The sequence below is a fragment of the Arvicola amphibius genome, chromosome 18, assembly GCF_903992535.2.
Source record: "Arvicola amphibius chromosome 18, mArvAmp1.2, whole genome shotgun sequence".
NCBI lineage: Eukaryota > Metazoa > Chordata > Mammalia > Rodentia > Cricetidae > Arvicola > Arvicola amphibius.
Window position 1 is genome coordinate 18,725,696 of NC_052064.1, and position 23,889 is coordinate 18,749,584.

Sequence of the window (23,889 nt, forward strand, 5' to 3'; positions counted from 1 at the left end):
TATTCTAGAAGCAGAGTCATTGTAGTGTATTAGTCTTAGACCTTTGGTATAGATTTCTGTTTTCCCTGCATTTTCCACCTTGACTTCCATATATAAGATCGATCATGTAGTCCTTTCTTCCACCAAAAGTGCCCATGAATTATAAGCAGTTCTTAACATGATAAGACAGTTTTGCCAAATTTATATATTAAAAAAAAACCCTAAAGTGGCGAATGTCTGTATTTCTACATAGGTATTCTAAATCATGGGTCCAGGAGGGTGCCTACCAGGAGGCTTCAGTTAAAATAACTGAAGAAACAAGGACGGAATGGCCAGCTTGAAAAGCCAAGGAAACAGAGAGTAAACTTCAACAAGTCCCTAAAGTCAAAACAAAAACCCGGTCTGACAACTCAGTCTGACAGTTTTGACTGTATTAAAGCATCAAATGGCCAATGCAAGAAATCTATAAAATGTCATTAATGGCCTTCATACAGTTTAGGGAGAAGTAAAGTCATCCTGGAATTATCAACCACAATCCATCTTCTTAGATATTTTGTAATTTACATATGATCTCGACATAGTTAAACTGCTGTTTCATTGCAGGCAAAGTCAACCGAAGCTGCTTTTAACGCAAATGTTGCTGTGAATCACCATTTTCTATGTAGTACACAAGATGAGACTTTGTCTGCCCGCCACTGAAGTATCTGTATAAAAATGAACTTTCTGGCTGAGTTAACGGTGTGTGCTTGCTTGCCTTATGCAGACGATAAGGGGCCATCGCTCAAGGACAGATCTTTCTGGAACACACGAAAGAGGAATCTAACGCGGAGGCTTTTACCAGCCAAGTCTGGAAAAGCAGACCAAGTGTCTCAAATGAACTGCCAATTAGAGGCATGATGCATGGCTGTCCCGCATTTTGGCAAATCCCTCCACTCCACTATCGTCCTCGTTGCTCCGATGGGTAGGTTTGTATAACTACAAACCTCAGTTATAAACGAGGAACGAGAGGACCAGGGAGGGTAGAAAACTTCCTGAAGGCTCACAAAATTAAGCAAATTCAAATTCAGTCACATTTTCATCCTCATTCTATAACCAAATATACTTAATTTTATCTCTGACATTGCTTCCAGATATGAAGCAAAGATCTTGGCAGAAGACCTTAGAGGATTCCTCGTTAACATCCTGTACCCCAAAGGCCCGGAAGAGTCCTCCGAAGCACAGAAACAGGCTTTACTCAGGTCTCTGCCCTGTGCAGCCAGGGACATTTTCCACTGCGGATTCAGTATCATGTCCTGTGTTGGCTTCAAACATTTGACTACAGAAGATAAATTACAGTTGTGGTCCACATAACACCACACAAACCATATATATGACAGTGGTCCCTTAAGACACAAGGGCTGAATAGGTTGAGAGGGCTTTGGGGGAGCTGTGCAGGGGAAATGGGGAGCAGAAGTGACTGTTTCATTGCATCCATGCATGAAATTCTCAAGAATAAAGAAAAATTGACGCAAACACATAATTCCTATTGCATTGTGATACAGCTGCCACTGTAAAACCCAAAACACTGCACAGCTCCTGTGTTTGGGATGGTCTGTATTACCAGACACTTGAGAATACAGCTGAGACATTTGGATAGAGCACGTAACACTCAACTATAGTAAATTATCATATTATCGGTTCATGGATTTACCATAATACACTTGTAACCAATATTACAGTGTGGGGTTCCTGCTTTTAACACGTTTACTACAGAACACGGTATGCAGTCACGACAGCTGCTGTACACACCTTAGCTTTGCCAAGTCTCTCGAAGGCACCTTTTCCTTCATTTTCTTCAAAGACTTTATTTTTATTTTATGTGTATGAGTGCTATGCCTGCATGTACGTATGTGCACCGCCTGCATGCCTGATGCCTGCGGAGGCCAGAAAAGGGATTATGATCTCCTAGAACTTGAATTCTGGAGGCTGGGAGCAAGGGTAAGCATTCTGGGAACAGAATCCAGACTTGCTGCAGGAGCAGCCAGTGCGCTTAATTGCTGGGCCATCTGTCCAGCACCATTCATGCTGTCTACAAAACAGAACTTGCAAATGCCGTGTGACCAGAGTAAAATACCCTGTCTCCTAAACAAGTGTTCACTGTCACAGTAACGTGTTGTGATGTTGAGTTCCAGAGTCTTTCACCCAAAGGCTAACCTCGTGACCGTTCACTAAACATCGGAAATTTCTAACCCCACAAACTCTTCAGAATACTAAGGGGTCAGTCCCTCCTTGGGCTCTGGATCCCTTCATCATGCACAAGCGAGCACTCTAAGACACGCAGGTTTGCAGCTTCAAGACCATACTGACTCATCCTATTACCATACTTTATTCTTTCGATTTTATTTACGTATATACTAATTATTTTTTCTATTTGATAATAGTGGGGATGGAACCAAAGTTCCCCAGGCTAAGTATGCACCCAACCACTGAGTACCATCTCACAAAGGGCAGAAGTAATCACTCCTGACAACCCCATCAGGCACAAGCAACAGCAACGAACCTACAAGTGTATATAGTCACTGAACGTAGATGGCAATGTTCAGGTCAGAATAACAGTTGGAAAAATAAATTCTGCCCTCATCCTTTACAGCATGAAATGAAAACAGCCAGAGGCATAGCCAGGGCTGCCAGCTTGCTGTCTGCCCTTCCAGTAAACTCAGATCTAGGCAGTCAGTAACTCAGTCTCCAGTAAGGAGTTTGCTGGCTGTAATGGCTTTAATCAAAGGCAGGAGGTACCGGTCCAGGCCTGGGCCAAGGAATGCCACTCACTGAAATCCTTCCAGGCATCACCACTGATCCCCCAAGTGAGAGGGCAAAAGCAGGGGACCTTCATAGCTGCCCTTAGGGCTGGGACAAAGCAGCAGTGCTCAGCCAGGTGCCCTGACTGGCCCTCCCTAGAGATGCTCCAGACTCACCTCCCTCTTCACCGGGGTGCTGTGTGCGGCAGCTGCCGGGAACTGCTCTAGTGCGGGTGGCTCCTCGCTGCTTCCGCTGGCGGGCTCTGGTCCAGGCTGTGCCCCTGCGTGTCCCTGAGGCCCTGCTGCTTCCTGGGGCTCGGCCTCCTGGTCTGGCTTGGATTCCGAGTCTGATCCCGATTCGGTCGTCATGGTTGATTGTTCTGCAAGCAGAGAGAGAGAGAGGCAAGGGCCTGTCACTAGGTGCAATTATCCAGGAGAACCTGCATGAAGGGGGGAAGAGGTGCCACAGCCAAGCACAGTCCCACACTGCACACCAGAGAGGCACTCTGTAGGGGTACCACGAAGAGTGGGACCCACAGTGGCTCAAAATGAACATGTAACACATGATGTCATCTGAGAGGAGGAACCTCAAAAAAACACATAGCTTCATAACATTGGTAGGGCATATTCTGAATTAGTGACTGATGGAGGAGGGTGAAGCCCATTGTGGGTGGTGCCATCCCTGGGATGGTGGTCTTGGGTTCTGTATGAAAGCTGGCTGAACAAGTCATGAGGAACAGCCAGTAAGCAGCACCCCTCCATGGCCTCTGCATCAGCCCCTGCCTCCAGGTTCCTGCCCTGTTTGAGTTCCTGTCCTGACTGCCTTCAATGATGAATAATGATGTAGAAGTATAAGCCAAGCAAACCCTTTCACCCACAACTTGCTTTTGGTCATGGGGCTTCATCAGAGCAATAGAAACCCTAACTGGGGGCTGGGGAGATGGCTCAGGGGTTAAGGGCACTAACTGCTCTTCCAGAGGACCCGGGTTCAACTCCTGGGACCCACACGGCAGCTCCAAACTGTCTGTCACTCCAGTTCCAGGGGACCTGACACCCACAGCAAAACACCAATGGACATAAAATAAAAATTTTTAAAATACTGCTCCCCCTAAAAGGGAAAGAAACCCTAACTGGGACAAATGCACACTAGAATTCAATCTGTAATGATCAGCCGGGGTCTCTTAATAAAAGACCGTGGCCACAGGTGAAATTTCAAAGTCACTACACTAATTAGGATAGCAGATGAGGAGTATGTGTTTGTTGGATGTGCTAACACCCGTGAAGCATCAGAACGCAGGTGTGTCCCAACACCTGTGAAGAACGACCTGCACGACTAGATAATCCACTGGCTTCCACTCTCCACGGATGAATCTCCCACCCGAGTCTATCCAATTCTTCTAGCAACAGCAAATGTCTTTGCTGCTTTTTGTTTTCACCCAATTCTGCCATTTCCTTTTGTATTAAAATATACAAATATGTAGGAAGGGTCACACCGGCAGCATCTGTCCTGTGGCCGGAGGGCGGCATGTATCCCTCTCTCTCCCTCCTTCCCACAGCTTTCTTGGCTCCCTCCTCCTGCCCGTGAACCCTGAACGATGACTCTGTCACATCCCACAAGAAATTCAATCAAAGGTCCTCATGAGCAATTCGCTGCCACACCTGAAAAACATCCTGGAACACAAAACTACCACCTTCTAAACCAGACTGGCATCTTGTGCCTCAGTTTCCACGTGTGCCAAATGAGACGGTCGAACATGTTCAAACCAAAATAGCCTTCTTCGGCCACTTCTGTCTCCTGTTCGCAGAAGCCCATGTCTTAACACTCATTCTTTCTCTGTGTAGCATGAGAGACGCTATGCCAAATGGTTAATACCCTAGAGATAATCTATGTCCTACAATTCCTGGTCACAATTCTAATTACCTGGTTTAAAAATCTATTCAGGCTGGGCGGCGGTGGCGCACGCCTTTAATCCCAGCACTCAGGAGGCAGAGGCAGGCGGATCTCTGAGTTCGAGGCCAGCTGGTCTACAAGAGCTAGTTCCAGGACAGGCTCTAGAAACGACAGGGAAACCCTGTCTCAAAAAAACCAAAAATAAATAAATAAATAAACAAACAAATAAATAAATAAATAAATATAAAAATAAAAATCTATTCAGAGCCAAGGGCCAGTGTAACACCTTAAGTAATGACATATGCACTGGTATGATACAGGATTGATTATACAACTATGACCGCTGACTCTACAGCAAATCCATCACTTGGCAATTAAACTACTTCAGCAAAGGCACATCACAAACACCCATGAGTATTTCATCCACACTCTCCATGGAGGCTCCTCCTCTCAGTCACCAGCTATTTCTTCGGCTGAATAAAAGACATATCAACTTGGCATGTGCTGAGCCACCCTAAGCAATGCAAATATCAACCCCAGAACGAGACTGTGAGCTATGCTGCCATTACACTTGGCTTTTTAAGCGCAACTTGAAAGCAAATATTGCCCTTCCTTCGTCAGCTTACTCTGGAATCCGGTACGAGTGCAAACACGTGTGTGTTGGGGGACGGAGAGCACTGTGGAGTTCAGATGTCATAATGAATTTCAGGAAGGTGAAAGACAGTTCTAGCAGTCAACTCATCTGAGGACCATATACAAGGCCGGCAATGCAGTATAACAGCAATTACAACATAGTACCCCTGACCCTGCCTCTTTGCCCCTAGCACTGCAACATCCAAGGCAGTGGCGCTCAGTCTTCCAAATGCTGCAACCCTTTAATATAACTTCTCATGCTGTGGTGACCCCCAACCATAAAATTATTTCATTACTACTTCATAGCTGCAATTCTGTTACTGCTATGATGCGCGACCCCCGTGGGAGAACCACCGGTCTAAGGTAAAACCCATCTCCTCCTGTCTTCTTTTAGTCCATCCCTCCTCGCTTGAGGATGTGAAGAGGCGTGACGACAGGATCAAATCTGGACAGTAAGACAACTGGAAATACATACAGGTGCCATCACTGAGCCAAGGACCTATGGCTGCATAGGTCATAGGCTACAAGGGAGAACTTAATATTACCGTCCTATTAAATAAACATAGCAATAAACTGACCCCTAACAAATTACCTTTATACTCCTAGATTAGTGAATCTATAAAACTTCATTCCTGAAGCTTCTTTATTTTGCAGCAAATGGTGATTAACACAGAGACCCATGATTAGTCAAGGGGCAAAAAGTAAGAGTTCAGAATGCTCAGCCCTAACTGGAACATCTAGATCACATCCCCTCCTCCCAGGGGCTCTAGATCACACCCCCTCCTCCCTGGGGCTCTAGATCACACCCCCTCCTCCCCGGGGCTCTAGATCACATCCCCTCCTCCCCGGGGCTCTAGATCACATCCCCTCCTCCCCGGGGCTCTAGATCACATCCCCTCCCCACCCCAGGGCTCTAGATCACATCCCCTCCTCCCAGGGCTCTAGATCACATCCCCTCCTCCCCGGACTCTAGATCACATCCCCTCCTCCCAGGGCTCTAGATCACATCCCCTCCTCCCATGGCTCTAGATCACATCCTCTCATCCCAGGGCTCTAGATCACATCCCCTCCTCCCAGGGCTCTAGATCATATCCCCTCCTCCCAAGCTCAGGTATCATTGAGGAAGAGGAGGTGGACCCTAAGGGCCAGAAGCAGGGAACATCCTTGGGCAGCTGCACATATGCACTTTACAGCAGTTACAGCAGCAGACACAGAACCTGTGCAAACTGAGCCAGCCAGACAGAAGCCCTGCCCGGAGTCAGGAGGTGGGTACCAATCCCACCCATAAATAAGGAGCCCCTGGCAACTGAAAGCTGCCAGGGGAGGAAAATTGGGTGCTCTTTGAGGTTGTGGTCCCTGGTAGGTTGACTATACTTCTGTGAATGGTCCCATGTCCAGGTTTATGGGTAGCATAAACTGAATGCAGTAATTTAATAATTTAAATCATTTTTTAAGAGAGGACACAATGTTAGGGTAGGGAATGGAACAAGAAGGGACGAGTAGATCTGGGAGGAGTTGGGGCAAAAAATGATTTAATACATTGTGTGGTGTTCTCAAAGAACTAATAAAAATATTTTTAAACCCTCATTCGATGTCTAGATCATCTTTATAAAGGCAAACCACATGACCTAGGCTTCCACCTTGGCTGGGCAATGACAGCTAATTGCATGGTTTCCTTAGACACAGCTACCACCTGTTTCTGACTATTCTATGACACAGTAATCTGTGTCGTCCTTAGCATCCACGCCCCCACAAAAGGCACCTGCAGGCCCTTCAGTCACTAGCATGTTTCTCTCTTGTCTGCTCTTTCCTTTGTCACCCCCATTCTAGCTGACGATCCCACCAGGGCGCTGGAGTGGCTCTTGCAGCTGACCCAGCAGACCGTCAGCTCATGATTAGATGTCCTCATCTGATGCCCTGGCTCTCAAAGTAGATGTCCTTGTCAACACACCCGTTGGTTCTGGGGCTCAGGACACACCATTCATTCTGGCTCTCTGACTGCCTGGGCCCCTCCTCTCCTGGACTGTAAGCTCCTTCTCCAGTCCAGCCCTACATTCAGTCCAATCAGGGAATTCGATTCTGAACTTTCTCTTCTGCGAGCTTTTCCACAGCAAACAGCATGCTTCCCAGGGCTGTAAATACTTCCTGTGTTCCATTTCCCGGGCTCCAGCTCAGAGCTCTGTTCTGTGCTCAGAGCTGGGATCAAACCACCCCCTTGCCAACACCCCCGAAATCTTTCTTGCTCTCTCTCCAAAGCTGTTTCTCCATACCCTCCTTTCCCTTTGCTGCAGAAATGGAAATGTTTTCTTCACAGTTCCAGAAACCTGATATTTCCTTTACCTTATTTATCTAATAAAAAATGACGGTTCTATTTTCCAAATCCACTTGGAACCTGCTCCCCGCCACTCCATGAGCCCCACTATTTCCTACTAACTCCCCTTTTACCCCCAACTCTCCTCCCAGTTCCATTGCTGCTCACTCTGTCTATCTTCATAAAACACAAATCCAACCTATGGCTCACTGGTGGGGACCCTTCAACAGCTCCCAGGGCACACAAGTCAAATCCAAATTCCTAATTACTGTGGCCTTAAAGTTATGGCTAGGACCCAACTTCCTCCCTGGCAGCCACTGTTTGTTCCCTCCAACACAAAATGGGCTCTCTTTAAGTATCTAAATTGTATCAGTCTTCTAGAAGCCTCAAGGTTTTGGTGACATGGAAGACATATTTTCCCTTGTTCTTCAAGTGTTGGCAGAGAAGCTCCCCTTGATCACACAGCCGTTTTAGCTGTATCTTCAAGAGTTTCCTCTCTACAGTCACCCAATACTGGAATCATTCTTTGTGCTCTTGAAATTCGATCTGTATCACAGAGTGAGATTCCTGTGTGTTCACGCCCCAATATCCTCAGCACCAAACTATAGCCAGGAACATTATTTGCAATAACTAACTTCTTTTATTCTTAGGTATACAATCTTGGAGGCTCATATTTTTAGCCTTTGGGGGAAGTCTTTAAAGCAATCAGAGTAGAGATTCTTGTTTTATGGTAAAGTAAAGAGAACTCAGTTAAGTCTCCGAGCTGAAGACCCTGCAGAGTAAAGATTTCCACAAATATTAAAAATTACACATGTCTGGGAAATGTGAAAAAAGAAACATTCGTGTTTCCCGCTACCCAGTCAGAAACATGGGCCTGTAGTTAGCACTGATGCAGCCCGCGGGAATGCTGCTGGCCTCTTCAGACAGTGCTGCTGTTGGCAGAATGAAAACCTTCCCAAAGAACCAAAAGGAAAGGCTTAGCTACTCACAGCCTTTCTATAAACAACAAGCAAAACACCAGTCGCTAAGTCGTAAGAACAGAAAAACGTAAATGACTATGAGAGAAGGCGTATTTTAAATAGAGATCTATTTTTCCTATACCAAGGTAGTTCTTACATATAAATCATGTTCATGTTATCACAATAATTTGGGGTATCGTAAAGACCTTTTTATTATGTCATGAATATCCTATTCAGGATTCTTTGTTGTATTGTTATGAGTAGCTGAGCAAACGGCAGCTAAAACTTAATAATTGGATGTCAAAATTGGTACAAAGGACAGGCGAGATGGCCCAGAGGGTAAGGGCACTTGCCAACAAGCCAGGGGACCTCAGTTCAGCCTCCAAAATCTACCTGGCAGAAGGAAAGAACTGACTCCTTGAAGCTGTCTTCTGACCTCTACATGTGTGTTATAACATGTACACACACATGCACACCTACATAAATATACAAACACACACATATACACTAAACAAGATCAAAAATTTCAGACAGATAAAATGGACAAATAAAAGTACAGAATCTCACCGGGTGATGGTGGCACACACCTTTAATCCCAGCAAATGGAAGGCAGAAGCAGGCGGATCTCTGAGTTTGTGACCAGCCTGATCTACACAGTGAATTCCAGGACAGGTAGGACTATAATAGAAACCCAGTCTCTAAAAACAAGAAGTCTCTAATCTTATTTCAAGCTATAAATGTTTCTGTTTCCTTTTATAATCATCTTTATGGATATAACACATGGAAATAGCTGTCAGCAAATAAGCGTATTGTGTCATGTAGATGTTACACGGATAACTGATGTGTTTTAGTTTGCTGAGATGCACAGACCAGAAGCAAGTCTCTTCCCTGATGTAGAGAGGCAGGTGACTCGCGCACGGGAGAGAGAGCAGAGGCCCAGCTCCTCCCACTGGACTCAACAAATCTGGACCTTTCATGGTCTTTCTGTGATTTATCTTCTCTCTCTCTCGTTTCCTCAACACAGGAGCAGGTTAAAAAGTGAAGCCGTGCCACAGAGCTCTCATAGCAAGGCAGTATAAACCTGCAGTTGAAAAGTGACCAAACATGGAGACTGAAGCCATGGGCGATAAAGTGTTCGCTGTGCAAGGAAGCACAGATCCCGCATCCGCGCATGCAGTCAGCAGCAGTGGGCTGTGTTTTGCCCCAGTGCTGGGTGGGCAGAGACAGGCAGATCCCGGAGCTCACTGGTCAGCTGGCCTAGCAGGTTCAGTGAGAGATACCGTCTCAGGAGGTAAGGTGGGAAGTGAGAGGAGAAAGACCCAGAAAGTTGACTTCTGTTCCAAACGTGTGCACTGCGGCTGCATGTGCGCAAACGCACGTGTGCATGCACACGCACACAACGTACAAATACAGAAACTTAACAATGCCATCAGAACAGGAGTCTCTGTAAACGTGACATCGGTCTTTCAGATTCACTCAACGTGAAACGTCAGGGAAAACAGAAGGAAACATCCCAGGGTTGGTGTCAACAGTATAATTCTAGTTATGAATCTAGCTCTGTCTTTTAATTCAGAGGCTCATCTTCAGGGCAGAGAGCCGGTGTGTTGACCAGTTTTTATGTTGACTGACACAGGCTAGAGTCATTTGGGAAGAGCGAACCTCAAATAAGGAAAAAGCCCCCCATCAGCTTCTTAGCCTGTGGGGAGGCCTGCATTTTCTTGGCTAATGACTGACCTGAGAGGGACAAGCTCACCATGGGTGGCACCACTTTGGAGGTGGTACTGAGTTCTACAAGGAAACAGGCCAACCAAGCCATTAGAAACAAGTCAGTAAGCAGCTCTCCCATGGTCTCCACACAGCTCCTGCCTCCAGGCTCCTGCCCCTGCTTGAGTCCTTGTCCCTGTCTTCATTTGATGACGGTACTGTGAGCTGAAACAAACACTGTCCCTTCAAGTTGCCTTCTCACAGCAACAGAAACCTTAACAGCCGGCCACAGGCAAGCGGAAGAAAAGCACAAAAATGGGCAGAATCCATCAGCTACCTATAAGCTATTAAAAAAAAATAACTTAGCATAATTTTTTACCTATGAATATCCCACATCACACCTTGTCTATCATATACTACACGAATCACAGCACTGCACACCTCAAAATAAACGTGTGTGCCACCACCGGATCTTTCTTAGACATGCTACTGTTCCCAGCCCTCCACAGATCACAGCGTGAATAAAACCCCTGCCGGAATTGGATGACCTTTCATAAAAGAGAAGGTTAAAGGCTACGAGAGATAGCAAAGCAACAACTCTTAACAATGTAAGGCTCTTCATGCTGGGCTCTCACTAGAATCAATATCCAATTTTACCTACATAATAGGACATAAGTTCATATTACACACACACACACACACACACACACACACACACACACACACACTGGACCGGCCCTGTTGGCCTAGATCAGTAAATTAATCCCCTTCCCTCCCTCTATGCCAATACAGCCACAGAGAAACAAATGTTTTTAAAATAACAACCAGAAACAATCAACTAAAGAGAGTTCTTTCTTATACACTGTTATTTCAATAAGTGATGGAGGAGGGTCATCTGTCTATGTGTTACTTTCATTGATTAATAAAGAAACTGCCTTGGCCCTTTAATAGGACAGAATATAGGTAGGTAGAGTAGAAAGAACAGAATTGTGGGAGAAGAAAGCAGCGGTCAGGCCAGACGCCTCAGGCAGTCGAATGCCTCTCCTCTCTGAGACAGACACAGGCTTAAGATCCTTCCCCTGGTAAGACACCACCTCGTGGTTGCTACACAGATTACTAAATATGGGTTTTAACAGCAAGATATGAGAATTAGCCAAAAGAGGCTGAAACTAATGGGCCAGGCAGTGTTTAAATGAATACAATTTGTGTGTTGTTATTTCGGGTGTAAAGCTAGCTGTGTGGGAGCTGGGCGGGAACACAGCCCGTTGCTCCCATCACAACAAATAAGTTCATAATATTCATTTCATCATTGTGCCGCAGTATCAAAACATTTCTTTAAATTTGTTTTGCACGTTTACCGTGGGTCTGGGTCTTCTTTCTGCCCATCACACCTTGTTTTCTTGGTGGTAAGTGACATCACCTTCCTTTGCAGGAGCCCTTCATCAGCATAAGGGCAGTGACAATGGAGCTCTATTGGCCAAGGAGCTGAAAACCAGCCCCTGCTGGCAATGAGAAGACATCAGGACCCTCTCTCCTGTCCACTGCGTACTTTCCATGTGCTTTTGAGCAAATGCCTCAGCATCAAACAAACTACCAGCACCAGCAAAACAGAAAGCAAACCTGAAACAACTCACAAGAGACCAAAATAATACACTGTTCGTCTGACACCCCACCCTTCTGAACAGCGGCCACCTCTTCCTCCCAGGATTGACCCCCAATTCTCTGCTTTTAGTTAGAGCCAAGCCTCTGGGAAGACTGTGCTGTCCCACGCATGCTTCTCTTTGCTCAATCTTTACACACTCCCCATTATCCTAGAAAACTTACAGAGGTTCCCAGGGACCTTTCAGGAGCCAATAAATCCTAGGTGACCACCAATCTCAGTGTCTCGGGTATGACACTGTGGTTTTTTCCATCTCTGTCTTCTGGTTGATTTATTTCCAGTGGCCTCTTTCCCATCCTCAGTTCCAAGCCAAGCAGAAATCTGTCTCGCACTTCCCTTTCTTGGAAAGCTTATCCACTATGATTTCAAAACTAAAGTCAACTCCCAAATATAGTTGACAAATATAGACTCCCTCCACAGGTGTCGTCTCTCTGGATTTCAGACTACCTGAATGTCATCTAGAAAGCTGCCTCTCTTCCTGATCTACGTCGGTATCTCAGGGAAGCCCAAGACCACTCATTTCTGCCTCCAGAACCTTGAATGCCTCTGAGAGGTGACTCTGCCACCACTCAACCCCCAATGTGCCCTATTTCAGCCTTCCCCACTTCAGCAAGTAGCCTCACACGGGGTTCACAACACCCCCTCTCTCCTTACCCAGCACTTTAATCCAGGCCACACATTGCCATTTAAGTTCGTTTAAAGAAATAGTGGAAGGCAGACAGGAAGGAGTCAAAGGCAGAGACTACTGGTCAGGTAAAAACACACTAATGATAAAGATCACGCATACTTGTCCAAGGTCACAAGGTCTGCTGTGGATGGGATGTGAGTGGGTGACTCGTTAAGCACGGAGGAGGGAGGCAAGCAAGGTCAGTTGTGGAAGGTTTCCTGTTCTCATCCTAAGACTTCACTTGTTACCTGACAAACACTGTGGCACCATAAGGATCAATAGGATCAAAGGAGCCAGCTGGACTCTGTCAACATTCAGTTCAAAAGCAGACCAAAGGATGATGACCTGCACTGGGCTAGTTACTCCTCAAAATGTCCACGTTGATGAACGTGCATGGCTGTTCATCAACTACCTTAAGAAATGTTGACAGCACAGAATTGAAATACTGCTTATTGCGAACAGCAGGGACAATCCTGCTGTTATATATATAAACATGTATATATACACAAACACGTACACACATCATATATATACATACATATATATATATATACATATGCACATATATATATGTGTATACATACACATAATGTCCATACTAAGTTTAAATCATATAAGGCAACATCTCAACTCTGATAGCGTTGACTGATGTGTAAAGATGATGCAAGAAGCAGAAATCTGGAATTTCTAGGAAGAATCTCTAAGTCCAAACTACGGCCACTGCAAACTTGTGGAAGACACAATCCACCAGCAGGGGACGATTTGACTAACATGTCACATCTGCAATTCACTGTTGTGAGTTGGAAATTTGATAAGATCAAATAAGTAAATAAACAGATACAACAGTCCTCTACTTCAAGAGCACTTGCTCTGAGTGGTGACCCTGAGAGGCAGACCAGTCCCTGCATTAGGCTAGATACACACGCTTCCAAGCTTATCGTCACAGCTGTGTAACGGACATGTCCCTTTAATACAGCTAGGTCTGTATACAATTCACACACGTTACATGAGAGTATTTAAATGGTGAGGATAGTCCTGAGTGGTGGTGGTGGTGGTGGTGGTGGTGGTGTGTGTGTGTGTGTGTGTGTGTGTGTGTGTGTGTGTACCGTGACGGGGCACAGTGATGGAGGAGGGGGGTGCAAAGTGGCCAGGAGACCTGGGCTTGTGACCTACCCATGTCATGAGCCCAGTGATCTCAACGGAATTTGGTTTTACTTTCTGTTCTAAAATTCCAAAATTCTAGTTTACTAAGAAACACGGTGGTGGTAGCTGCATGATGCTGAAGGAAGTTTAGTTATCTAAGGGCAGGTCGGAGATACCAACTGACCCTCAGACCAGGGCCAAAGCTCATTGCTCCGTGGGACAGGGAGCCATTGACAGCCTCATTCTACTGCACAGATCAGTTGACGCTTTGGCTAACTATTGGAGCCCATTAAGGTTTTTCTTCAGGGCACTACTCAGACAATGGGAAAAGCTGGAGAACATACTTCCCCTACAGGATTCGAAAACTGGTTTCACTTTCTGTATTGCTGTTAGCTTTTCAGATTAGAAGTGTACTGATCTATAAGTGAGCAAAAAAATTTCCAAATACAGTTTAAAATATATATATTCAGCATGCATCTGCATATCTAAAAATATATTGATACAATAATTATGTAAGCATTATGGACATCGTATCTATCTAGTATTTTTATTTCTAGATCCAACTGATGCGAGACACTAAAGTACAAAACCCCATCTTTAAAATACTATGAATCTCCCCCTGCTTGTTTCTTCAAGTTTCCCCAGTATATTTAAATGAAAGAGATAGTTGATTTTCCCTCTTGTGAAGTGAGGATTTGAGCCACATGGGACCTTTAACAGACCTCAGTAACCCTCCTGATAGAAGAAACAGGCTCCTGAGGGATAGAACTCTCTGCGATCAAATCTATGGGGGTGGGGAGTGGCTAGTTGAATTTTTTCTAGGAGCTTTCGTCTGTGTATTCCCTCAAAAGCACGAACGATGCCAAGCAGGGACTTCTGTACTTGAGAGCTCACGGAAGGGAAGTTGAGCATCCTAGAGTGTGGCTGGCTATTTCAACGGAGAACACACACAGCCACACTGACCAATACTCCTGCTCTGGGCTGGAGGGAGATCAGTTAAGGCTAATACTGGCACATCCGTGCTTCATGTAGGAATCTGTTCCTTCCATGAACATTCCCAAAGCAGCTGTTCTGACGCCTGGAGACCCATCAGATAAAGCTATATGAGTTCTCTACTCCGACAGGGCCGAGCTTCTGTTAGAGGAAGAAAGAGGAAATGTGTTTGTTCTGCAAGTCGACCAATTAAAGTAGATGGTGGCTTCTTTAGGTTGAGTGATTAGAGAGGCTTTATCTAAGGCAGGGAGGGGCATTTAAGCAACATTCAGATATCAAGAAGAATCTGCTCTGTGGTGACGGGGTAGGGTTGAGATAATGCACACTGGGGCTCTGACCTTACAAGGAGATGAGCTTGCTGTGGTCCAGCTGCGATGAGGAGAGTGTGGGAAAGGAGGGAGCAGCAGACAAGATGGGGCAGAGGCCAGAACCCGTCAGCCAGTGGATGAAGCTAGATTCTTTCAGAAAAGCCAAGAAGCATTTGAAGTGGGAGAAGAGAGTCTTCAAAACACATTTACAAAGTCTCTTTGGCTTCTTGAAAGGAAGCACAAGTGCTAGCTAGGAGAAACCAGCTTCCAGGCAATGGTGACAGTCCAGGTGACAGGAAACACCAGGGCTAGGGAGCACAGGAGAGTGAGCTGAGCAGGTATCCATCCAAGACCAGCCAGTATTCCCACTAGAGCTTTCCAAGAGGGGAAATGGGCAAACCCAACGTCTTCCAAATGTTAGCTCTCATAAACAAAAGGGTCCCTCAGGGTGAAATATTCCACTCTCAAACAGAGATAGTAAGGCAGGAGGCCACCAACAAGCAGGTATCACATCTCAGCCACATGCTGCCCCAATGGCTCCTTCACCGCTTTTGATGCTGGAAGTCAGTAGCTAACCTGGTGAGCAACCCTTACAGTCCCCAATAGCAAGGCCTGGCCTTGTCTCTAATAGACGCCTTTTTTGTGGCTTTGGGGATAGCTCCAGCCTCCCAGGTAAGTAAAACATTCACATGTAGGGCTGAGGTGTACTTCTAGACTTCATCTGGGAATTAGAAGATAAACAGCACCTGTTTCTGGTGTTCACACCAAAGCTGACAGAGCCCTAGTCTCCACGGAATTAAGACGAGCCTGCTTACTACTGCCACTGGGAGCCTGAACAGATACTATTTAAAGTTTCTATGAGGGCCACACAATAATCCCTTTGGTGCTATTAATGGTTTTAATTTTCTAAATTGTGTACATGCCAATTCTGTTTCGTTCTGAACTGACTTAGAATAAACTCCGTACATCCAGCACAGGGCACCGTTTACAGACAGTTCATTTATGGTTTTCATTTTAACGAAGTGTTCGGCATACAGCAGAAATAATTAAGTTGTTGTTCCTGGGATTAGAAACTGCCAAAAACAATCTGTATTTTTAGAAGTTAGCACAAATACTTGGGCTCTGTTTCCTGATAGGTACGCTTACAGCAATTCATTAGCAATCCCTAGCACTGAAATGGAGTTCAGAATCGACAATGTCTTCATTTCCCTTTCCCAAAGGCAACACGTTAACAGTATTCTAGAGACTTTATGAAGAAAACATTAAATCAAAATAGAAATTTCAGAACATGATGAGACATATAACAGCGAAGTCTCGGTCTTTATGGGGAATTAAATCCTAGAAAGAATGGGTGCATAAGCTAAGGATAGCAACGGCTCCATTTTCTATTCACTGTAAATCAATTCGTGAGAACCAACTATCATTATGCCCTCGGTGTATACAGTATAATGTAAACACTGCATATTCTCTTCTCAACTAGTCTTTAAACAAAAACTGCCTCTAAACCAAAGACAGCCTCCTGGCTCCCAAAAAGGAAGACTAAGGGACAGTGGATCTTCAGGAGTTGGCTGTTGATAGAGTTTTTTTAAAGCCTATTGTGATGTTATTGCTACTTGCCAGTAGTGGGTTGTGCCCATGAAAGGAAGGATAGCTGGTCACAGGGGAGATACACACGCTTCCAAGCTTATTGTCACAGCTGTGTTACGGACATGTCCCTTTAATACAGCTAGGTCTGTGTACAATTCACACACGTTACATGAGAGTATTTAAATGGTGAGGATAGTCCAAAGTCAAAGATAAATTTCTTCCTCCAATGCCATGGAAATTGACTACGTAAAGATGTGTTACGCTTGTTTATGCTGCAGACTATTACTTTAACTGTGTAAAGGTGTGTCATGTTTGCTTATGCTACATTTGTTTAACTTTCCCCGCCTAAGGCACCTGATTGGTCTGATAAAAAGCTGAACAGCCAGTCAGAAGCTAGCTAGGAAAAGGATAGGTGGGGCTGGCAGGCAGAGAGAATAAATAGGAGGAGAAATCTAGGCTCAAGAGGAAGAGAGAAGAAAAGAAGGGAGATGCCTAGGGCCAGAAGCCAGGCAGCTGCCAGACAGACAGACAGAGACAGCAAGAAATAAGGCAGAGAGACAGAAAAGGTAAAAGTCCCTGAGATGGAACATAGAGAAAGAGAAACAGGCTAAGTTGTAAGAGCTAGTAAGACATGAGCACAAGAGAAGGCCGAGATTCATAACTGATACGAAGTCTTCATGTTATGATTTGGGAGCTGGTTAGAGGCCTGAAAGGAAGAAGAACCTGGTACACTCCAACAGCGCAGCTTGCTTTCTCTCTCTTGCTCAAGTTTACACACTGGGAAATCATGAAGCCTCCACTTTACCTATCTTCCTAGATTATGTGATCATCTGTAATTCCATCTAGCCAACAGTCTTTTATTGATCCCTTTTATTTTACATAACCCAGACATTAGTAAGCCCAACTTTTGGTAAAATTCTATTTTATTGTAAAGATTATTTTTCCTACTACTCACTTAAGTATAGATGGGAAGCCACAAAGCCCTCCCTTCTTCCTTCATAAAGAGAGGTCTCTAACTGAGGGTGAACCTTCAGGATCCTGCCATAGGCTGCCCTTTAAAAAAACCATGAGATCATCGCTGTTTCTAAAGAAAATAGAAACGGCAACACCTGCTTCCAGATCCTCATCCGCCCTAAACTTCATACGGTGGGTCTAAGCTTCTAAGTTGGCAAGGCTAAATTTTACTCCAGTATAGATTTGAGAATTAACAGGCCATAGGTCAGAGGCAGGACTCGCCAGTAGTCTATGCCCAACCCCCATCAAAACTCCCAGGCGTCCCCTTTAAGAGGTAAATGGAGACCGTGCGTTTCCCTGCACTCTTGGCCAACTCGATCTGATCAGCACAGAGATAAGTTTGGCACCGTAACTCGGGAGCATGTTTTTCTATTACCCAACATCTGACTTTGCGTCTGTGAGAAATATGGTGTGAGGTACAGTGAGGGAATAAATTACAACAGGCACTGTAAAGTCATCGCTGCTGCCACCAAGAGCTCTCCGGCTCCCATGCGGCTTACACTCATAATCACGAGATTTAAAGACAGGGAGGTTTGACTAAGAAGCCCAACTCATGCACCTCAGTGAGGGTGCCAACATATCCCCTTATATCGAAGGACCTGTGGTCATGATATTGGTCGTTGGATGGTACCTTATCCCACAGTATTGAGGATAACGGAAGATGGCTGCCTCCAATAACCTGGGCATCTAATTTCCTATCCGTCCAGAGAGCTTTCAAGCAAGCAGACTCTGAACGATATGAGTGCATAAATGAGCAGTCTGCACTTCTGTTATCTCGCTAGAACAAGAGCACAGAGGGCCTCACTCACTGTTGGAGCCCCGTTAATTCAAACAAGAGGCGGAGCGAGGAGGCAGCCTGCAGCTTTCGGAGGCCTTTGCAAGTCCTAAGGCTTTGATCTCTGCAGTTAGCTCCTAACAGGAAGCTTCATGCACACTCCCAAAACTCATCTCTGTAAGGACATGTGGTGATAATTAGAAACAAAAGAGAGAAAGCAAGCAAAGCAAAGGGCCTTTCAGGAACTCAGAGAGATGAGCTGTCCACAAATGTCGTATCTCCAGGCAGCAAGTCCTGAAGACCTGTCTGTGTAGCATGCATAATATTAGGTCAAATCAATAACGATATATGGACAAGCTACTCCTATTGTGAAGAACTAAATGGACACGAAGATTCCAGACATCTATCACTGTTTTCATTCAATTCTTATGAAAATCACACAGTGTTTGGATTAAGTATTCAAACGAGTTAACGTTTGGATATAGTGCTTCCATTAACTTAAAGTGACGTGTCTAAAGATGTCTTGGAAACTCAGCTCCAGGGCAGGCTGACCCCAAGCCCTTGGCTGTCCTGTGGTCTACCAAACTGAACCGTAATGAATACAGATTACTATTGCTGGGCTCCTTTCCCACACAGTATGCTTCACTGGATCAGTTACCCTTCAGCCTTAAGATTTCCAGACCACTCACTGTATCCCAAAGCCAAATGAATAGTAGGATTTAGCCTTTCCCGACTTCTGCAGTATGGCGCCTCTGATGTCTAACAATTAATTAGCTCACAATTACATCTATCATGGTTCTTGCAGAGAGAGGAAATGGGGAATTCTTCTGACGTGCTAGACAGTTCTGCACTCTGAAGGTCAAAGAGACAATTGAGTTTTTCAATCTTCAAGACAAAGCCGAGGCCAACTATTTAATTATTCTGCTTTTGCTGTATGCATCACCTTATCTTCCTGCTAGCTAGAACGGAGGGAGACTGTACAGAGGCACACAAATGAGCGGCCTGCAAACAGCGCCTCATCAAGTTCTCTTAGAGGTTCCCATGAGGTTTCCTTCCTCCAGGGCTGTGTTTCAGGTCCATACCACTGGTCAGGCTCCCAATTTGCACCTGAAATAGGTGGCTGGGACCGCTTTAGGAAAGGGAACCAGCTTCTCTCTTCCTTCCTGCTTTGGAGGGAACTCAGCAGGCAAGCCAGTGGCTTGTGACTGAAGCTACACGCTGCTATTCTGATGATAGGGGCCTGCTTTCTCACACAATGTACTGAAGAATGATTGAACAGCTAAAAGGTGTGATGTTTTCTTCACATTATTTTTTCTCCAATGGGCAACTAAGCCAATAAACAGCTCTTTCAATTTTCAAGTCCAAATATCTCCAGATCAATGAGAACTCACCCAAAACCTTACGGCCAAAAATTCATTTGAAGAAAAACTGAAAGGCTGACATCCAGCGCGTCTCAACAATTCTTACGGGTTCTTTAGATTTTTGTTTAATGTCTTATCACAGCAAAACGTGTTCCCCTTCATGTGTTGATAATCATTTAATTACCATATTTCCCCCAGGGAAATCAGTTTAGCACCTTTGGCTTGCCAATCCGAAATGCTAACCTAAAAGAAAGTTTGTCTAGGTAAAAGCTTTTTGAGCAACCATGATACAGTGCCCTGGGTCCTCCACCCAACATCCGTCCAGAGGGGTCTGCACACAGAAAGGAAGGAGTGCTGACTCCTCCCACCCTGCCCTCCTGGGAGGTCCGCCCACAGCAGGGGAGGGAGTGCTTATTTTTGGCAGAGTCCAATGCAGAAGGGGTCACACTGCACAGTGAGGGAGGATGCTGCTGCTCAGGGACAAACTGGGGATGAGAGGAAATAGCAGGTTCTAAGGACCATGACACAGGGGTCTTCAGTGATCATCCCACGGTGTTCAGTCATTCTTCAGATTCTGTAAAACACTACTTTTACTCTCAGAAGAAAATATGAGCTGAAAGATTCCCTGAAGCCACATCCTGGTTTCATACTCTCTGAGGGCTGACTGACAGCATGCCACACTATGGTGGCTGCAATGGCACAGGGCTCCACAGCTGAGAATGTCATGAGACAGAGCGCAGGGCCTGTAACAGAGGCTTCCCTGTTCATAAGGCATCGACATCTTTGGCTGTGCTTTGACTTATGACTTTGTCTTTTACTATAAAAACTTCATGAAACTGTTAAAACCCTGGAACATGGAATTTGGAGTAATCTCAATCATTGTTCACAGGCCATGGTCATTCAGAACTGGTTCCAGAATAAACTATGTCTTATACTTTTCATGGCAAGGGTGGTGCTGATTTTTGACACATCAAAAACAAATCAGCAAAATATTTTTATTAGATATGAACAGCAGTGAAAATTATAGTTATCCCCAAGGTCCTGACGAGGAGCAGAAGGAGGGAGAACATGAGAAAGAAAGTCAGGACCGTGAGGGAACCTTCATCTGGCGATGGATGGAGATAGAGACAGAGCCACACATTGGTGCACCGGACTGAGCTTCCAAGGTCCAAATGAGGAGCAGAAGGAGGGAAAACATGAGTAAGGAAGTCTGGACTGCAAGGGGTGCTCCCACCCACTGAGATGGTGGGGCTGATCTATTCGGAGCTTACCAAGCTGAGCTGGAATGGGACTGAAAATGCATGGGATAAAACCGGACTCCCTGAACATGGCGGACAATGAGGGCTGCTGAGAAGCCAAGGACAATGACACTGGTTTTGGATCCTACTATGCATACTGGCTTTGGGACGGGGGGGCTGACCTGTTTGGATGCTCACCTTCCTGGACCTGGATGGAGTGGACTTGGACTTCCCACAGGGCAGGGAACCCTTACTGCTCTCTGGCCAGGAGAGGGATGGGGAGTGGAGGGGGGAGGGGGGTAAATGGGAGGCAGAGAGGAGGCGGAAATTTTTTATAAAAATAAAAAATAAAAAAAATTTAAAAAGGAAATTATAATTATCACTTTGTGTGCATATATGTGTACATAAGCATGTGAGATATATATACATATATATATATGTATATATATATATGTATATATATAGTGTGTGTGTGTGTATCAGAGAGAAATGGATAGACAGACAGAGAGACTGACTGATTCTGTGTTTACCCAGGCTGCCTCAACTGCTTCTCTACCCTATTTCCTAAGACAAGGTCTTTCACTGAACCTGTAGCTTGCCATTTCAGCTAGGACGGTCGGCCAGGGAGCCTCTAGGATTCACCCAGCTCTGTCCCCAAGCTCTGGGGTACAAGCATATGCTGCCACTCCCAGCTTTTACATGCAGGCGTGTCCCCAGCCCCTCTACCAGGTCTTTAACAAGCCTCTAACTAATGTGTTTTACTTCCAAGTTACTTCAAATGGAAATAATTACATTCGTTTGAATAATTCTGAAATAAATCCCATTTGTCATCTTTTGTTCAGAAACTTGGTTGTGCCGTGCAGCAAATAGGACAAAGCAGAGGTCTAAAGCTCGCAAAGGGTGATGTTCTGGTCATCTACTCGGACGCATCTATTAGAATTGTATGTTATTCAGGCCTAAGCACAGTCGTACGGAACCTCTGTAAGATGGAGAATTCCATTACATTCCCATTACTATCTCAAACTAAATCTTCCCTGAGTCCCTCCACCACAGCCTCCATGCCCCCAGGATTTTAAAGTGCATGTGAATCAACACAACATTCACAATCCCAACAACTTCATGTCCTACCGTTACAAGTTGTCACACCCTTCCAACACACCTGCGGCGTGACCGTCTCACTGCTTCTACGATGGCACACTGTGCCGTTAGCCTCACCACAACAGCCTCCATGCCTCTACGTCCAACCACCTCTTCCTCAAACTGGATGTCGTCCCTTGGCTATTGACTCCAGTAATTACCCACAATGCTGAACCCGGCACCCCTCTGTGTTTGATGTTTTCTCTCCACAGTGGTTCAGTTGGAAGAGTCTTTCTATGGTGGAGTCTAGGAAGTAAGTCAGGTATTAGGTGCGTGCCACCCAGGAGAGGAGTCGCTGGGACCTAATCTTTACCCTTTGTCTCTTCTCTTCCTGAAGGCCCTGTAGCGAGCAGCTCCCCCTGGTCCTGCCGTGATGCGAGGTGCTGTGCCTCCCAGAGCAACACGTCTAAGTGACCACGGACTGAAACCTAAGCCATGAACCTGAACAAGCCTTTCCTTGGGCATCAAGGGAAGCTGTCACAGTCACTTTTCACTAGGAGTAAAACTGAGAGGAGAAGAGCTGTTGGCCTCTGTGGATGGGGGCATAGCCAGTCCTTGACTAGAATCCACTCTCTGGTACCAGAATGATGGAATGAGATCAGAGCCTCCTCCTCCTAACATCGCCCAACTAGGATAGCTTCTTCCAGGTCTTTCCGTCTGAATGACAGCGTGAAGGCCTCCACATCGGGGGCTTAGGAACTGCCATGAGTCACCTCCCCAAAGCCTACCTCTAAGATTGGGGTTCAAATGGAGCGTAATCTTCAGGCGAAGGACTGCATAATGGGGCTGAATGAAACCAGACTCTCATTATTCATATCTAATGCCCTGAACTAGCTGGCATTCAAAAGACCCGCATACTAGTAAACAATCCCAATACATGGAAACTGTGAGTGTTCCACATAGAGACATCTCAGGAGGAGCACCTCACTCTCCAGTGACATCTCAGGAGGAGCTCCTCACTCTCCAGTGAAAAGGAAAAATGCCAATATGTCTTTTATGATTCCTAAAGCTATTTTAAAGAATGGCCCAGCCATCTCAAACCCTGATCCTGGGTGGATTCATGTTTGTCTGAGAGCATGTTGAGAAAGAAACAAAAAGCCGAGAGCAAGCGCAGAAGCATCCCCAGGCCTCACCTAGACGACATTTGACTGTAAGCCATTTGAGGTGAGCCCTGTCTTTTACAAGGATAAACAATAAAAACCAAAGACAGACACTAAAACGCCAGAGGTAACCCTTAGCAGATTCCCATCAGCCACCTTTTCTCTCAACCAGTGACCACAGATGACGTTCAAAGCTCGACTCGGTTCCTTGCCAGCTGTGTGACTCTAAATGACACTAGCTCCCTGAAAGTCAGTTTTTATCAGTTGGATAATATAGACAAAATATATCTGAAACTGACAAGCATGTGTGTACTGAATAGTATCCAATGTGGAACAGTGTGCAGAGGAAAACACCCGTGAATGGTTGTCATTGTCTTAGATAAGGAGAATGTCTCTTGTGACCATCTCCTGGTTAGAATTTATGCCAGGATTAATGAGAAAAAAAAATGGACATCTTGTTAAACTCAAATAACAAGTGGGGGCTCTTTAAAACGAATGAAACACTACCCATTCCTTCAGAACTTTCTAGGCTGTAAGGACTGCATGTGTCCTTCTGACCATACTTAATAGGAAACCAAATTAGGGGACAGGTTGGACTCAGTGTCATTCTGTCCAAAAAGCAACGGCTGTGCCTATCAGTTTTGAGCCCTTG

General features: G+C 45.4%; 1 protein-coding gene across 2 annotated transcripts in view; it reads right to left on the minus strand.

Moving 5' to 3' along the window:
• The window catches only part of Epb41l3 (erythrocyte membrane protein band 4.1 like 3), a 212,318-nt gene that overhangs the window by 78,421 nt on the left and 110,008 nt on the right, over nt 1-23,889 (minus strand). For both annotated transcript variants that reach the window (XM_038315264.1, XM_038315263.1), the window contains exon 3: nt 2,934-3,136. In XM_038315264.1, coding sequence (XP_038171192.1) covers nt 2,934-3,125 — 192 coding nt within the window. In that variant the 5' untranslated portion in view covers nt 3,126-3,136. The remainder of the gene's footprint in view (nt 1-2,933; nt 3,137-23,889) is intronic.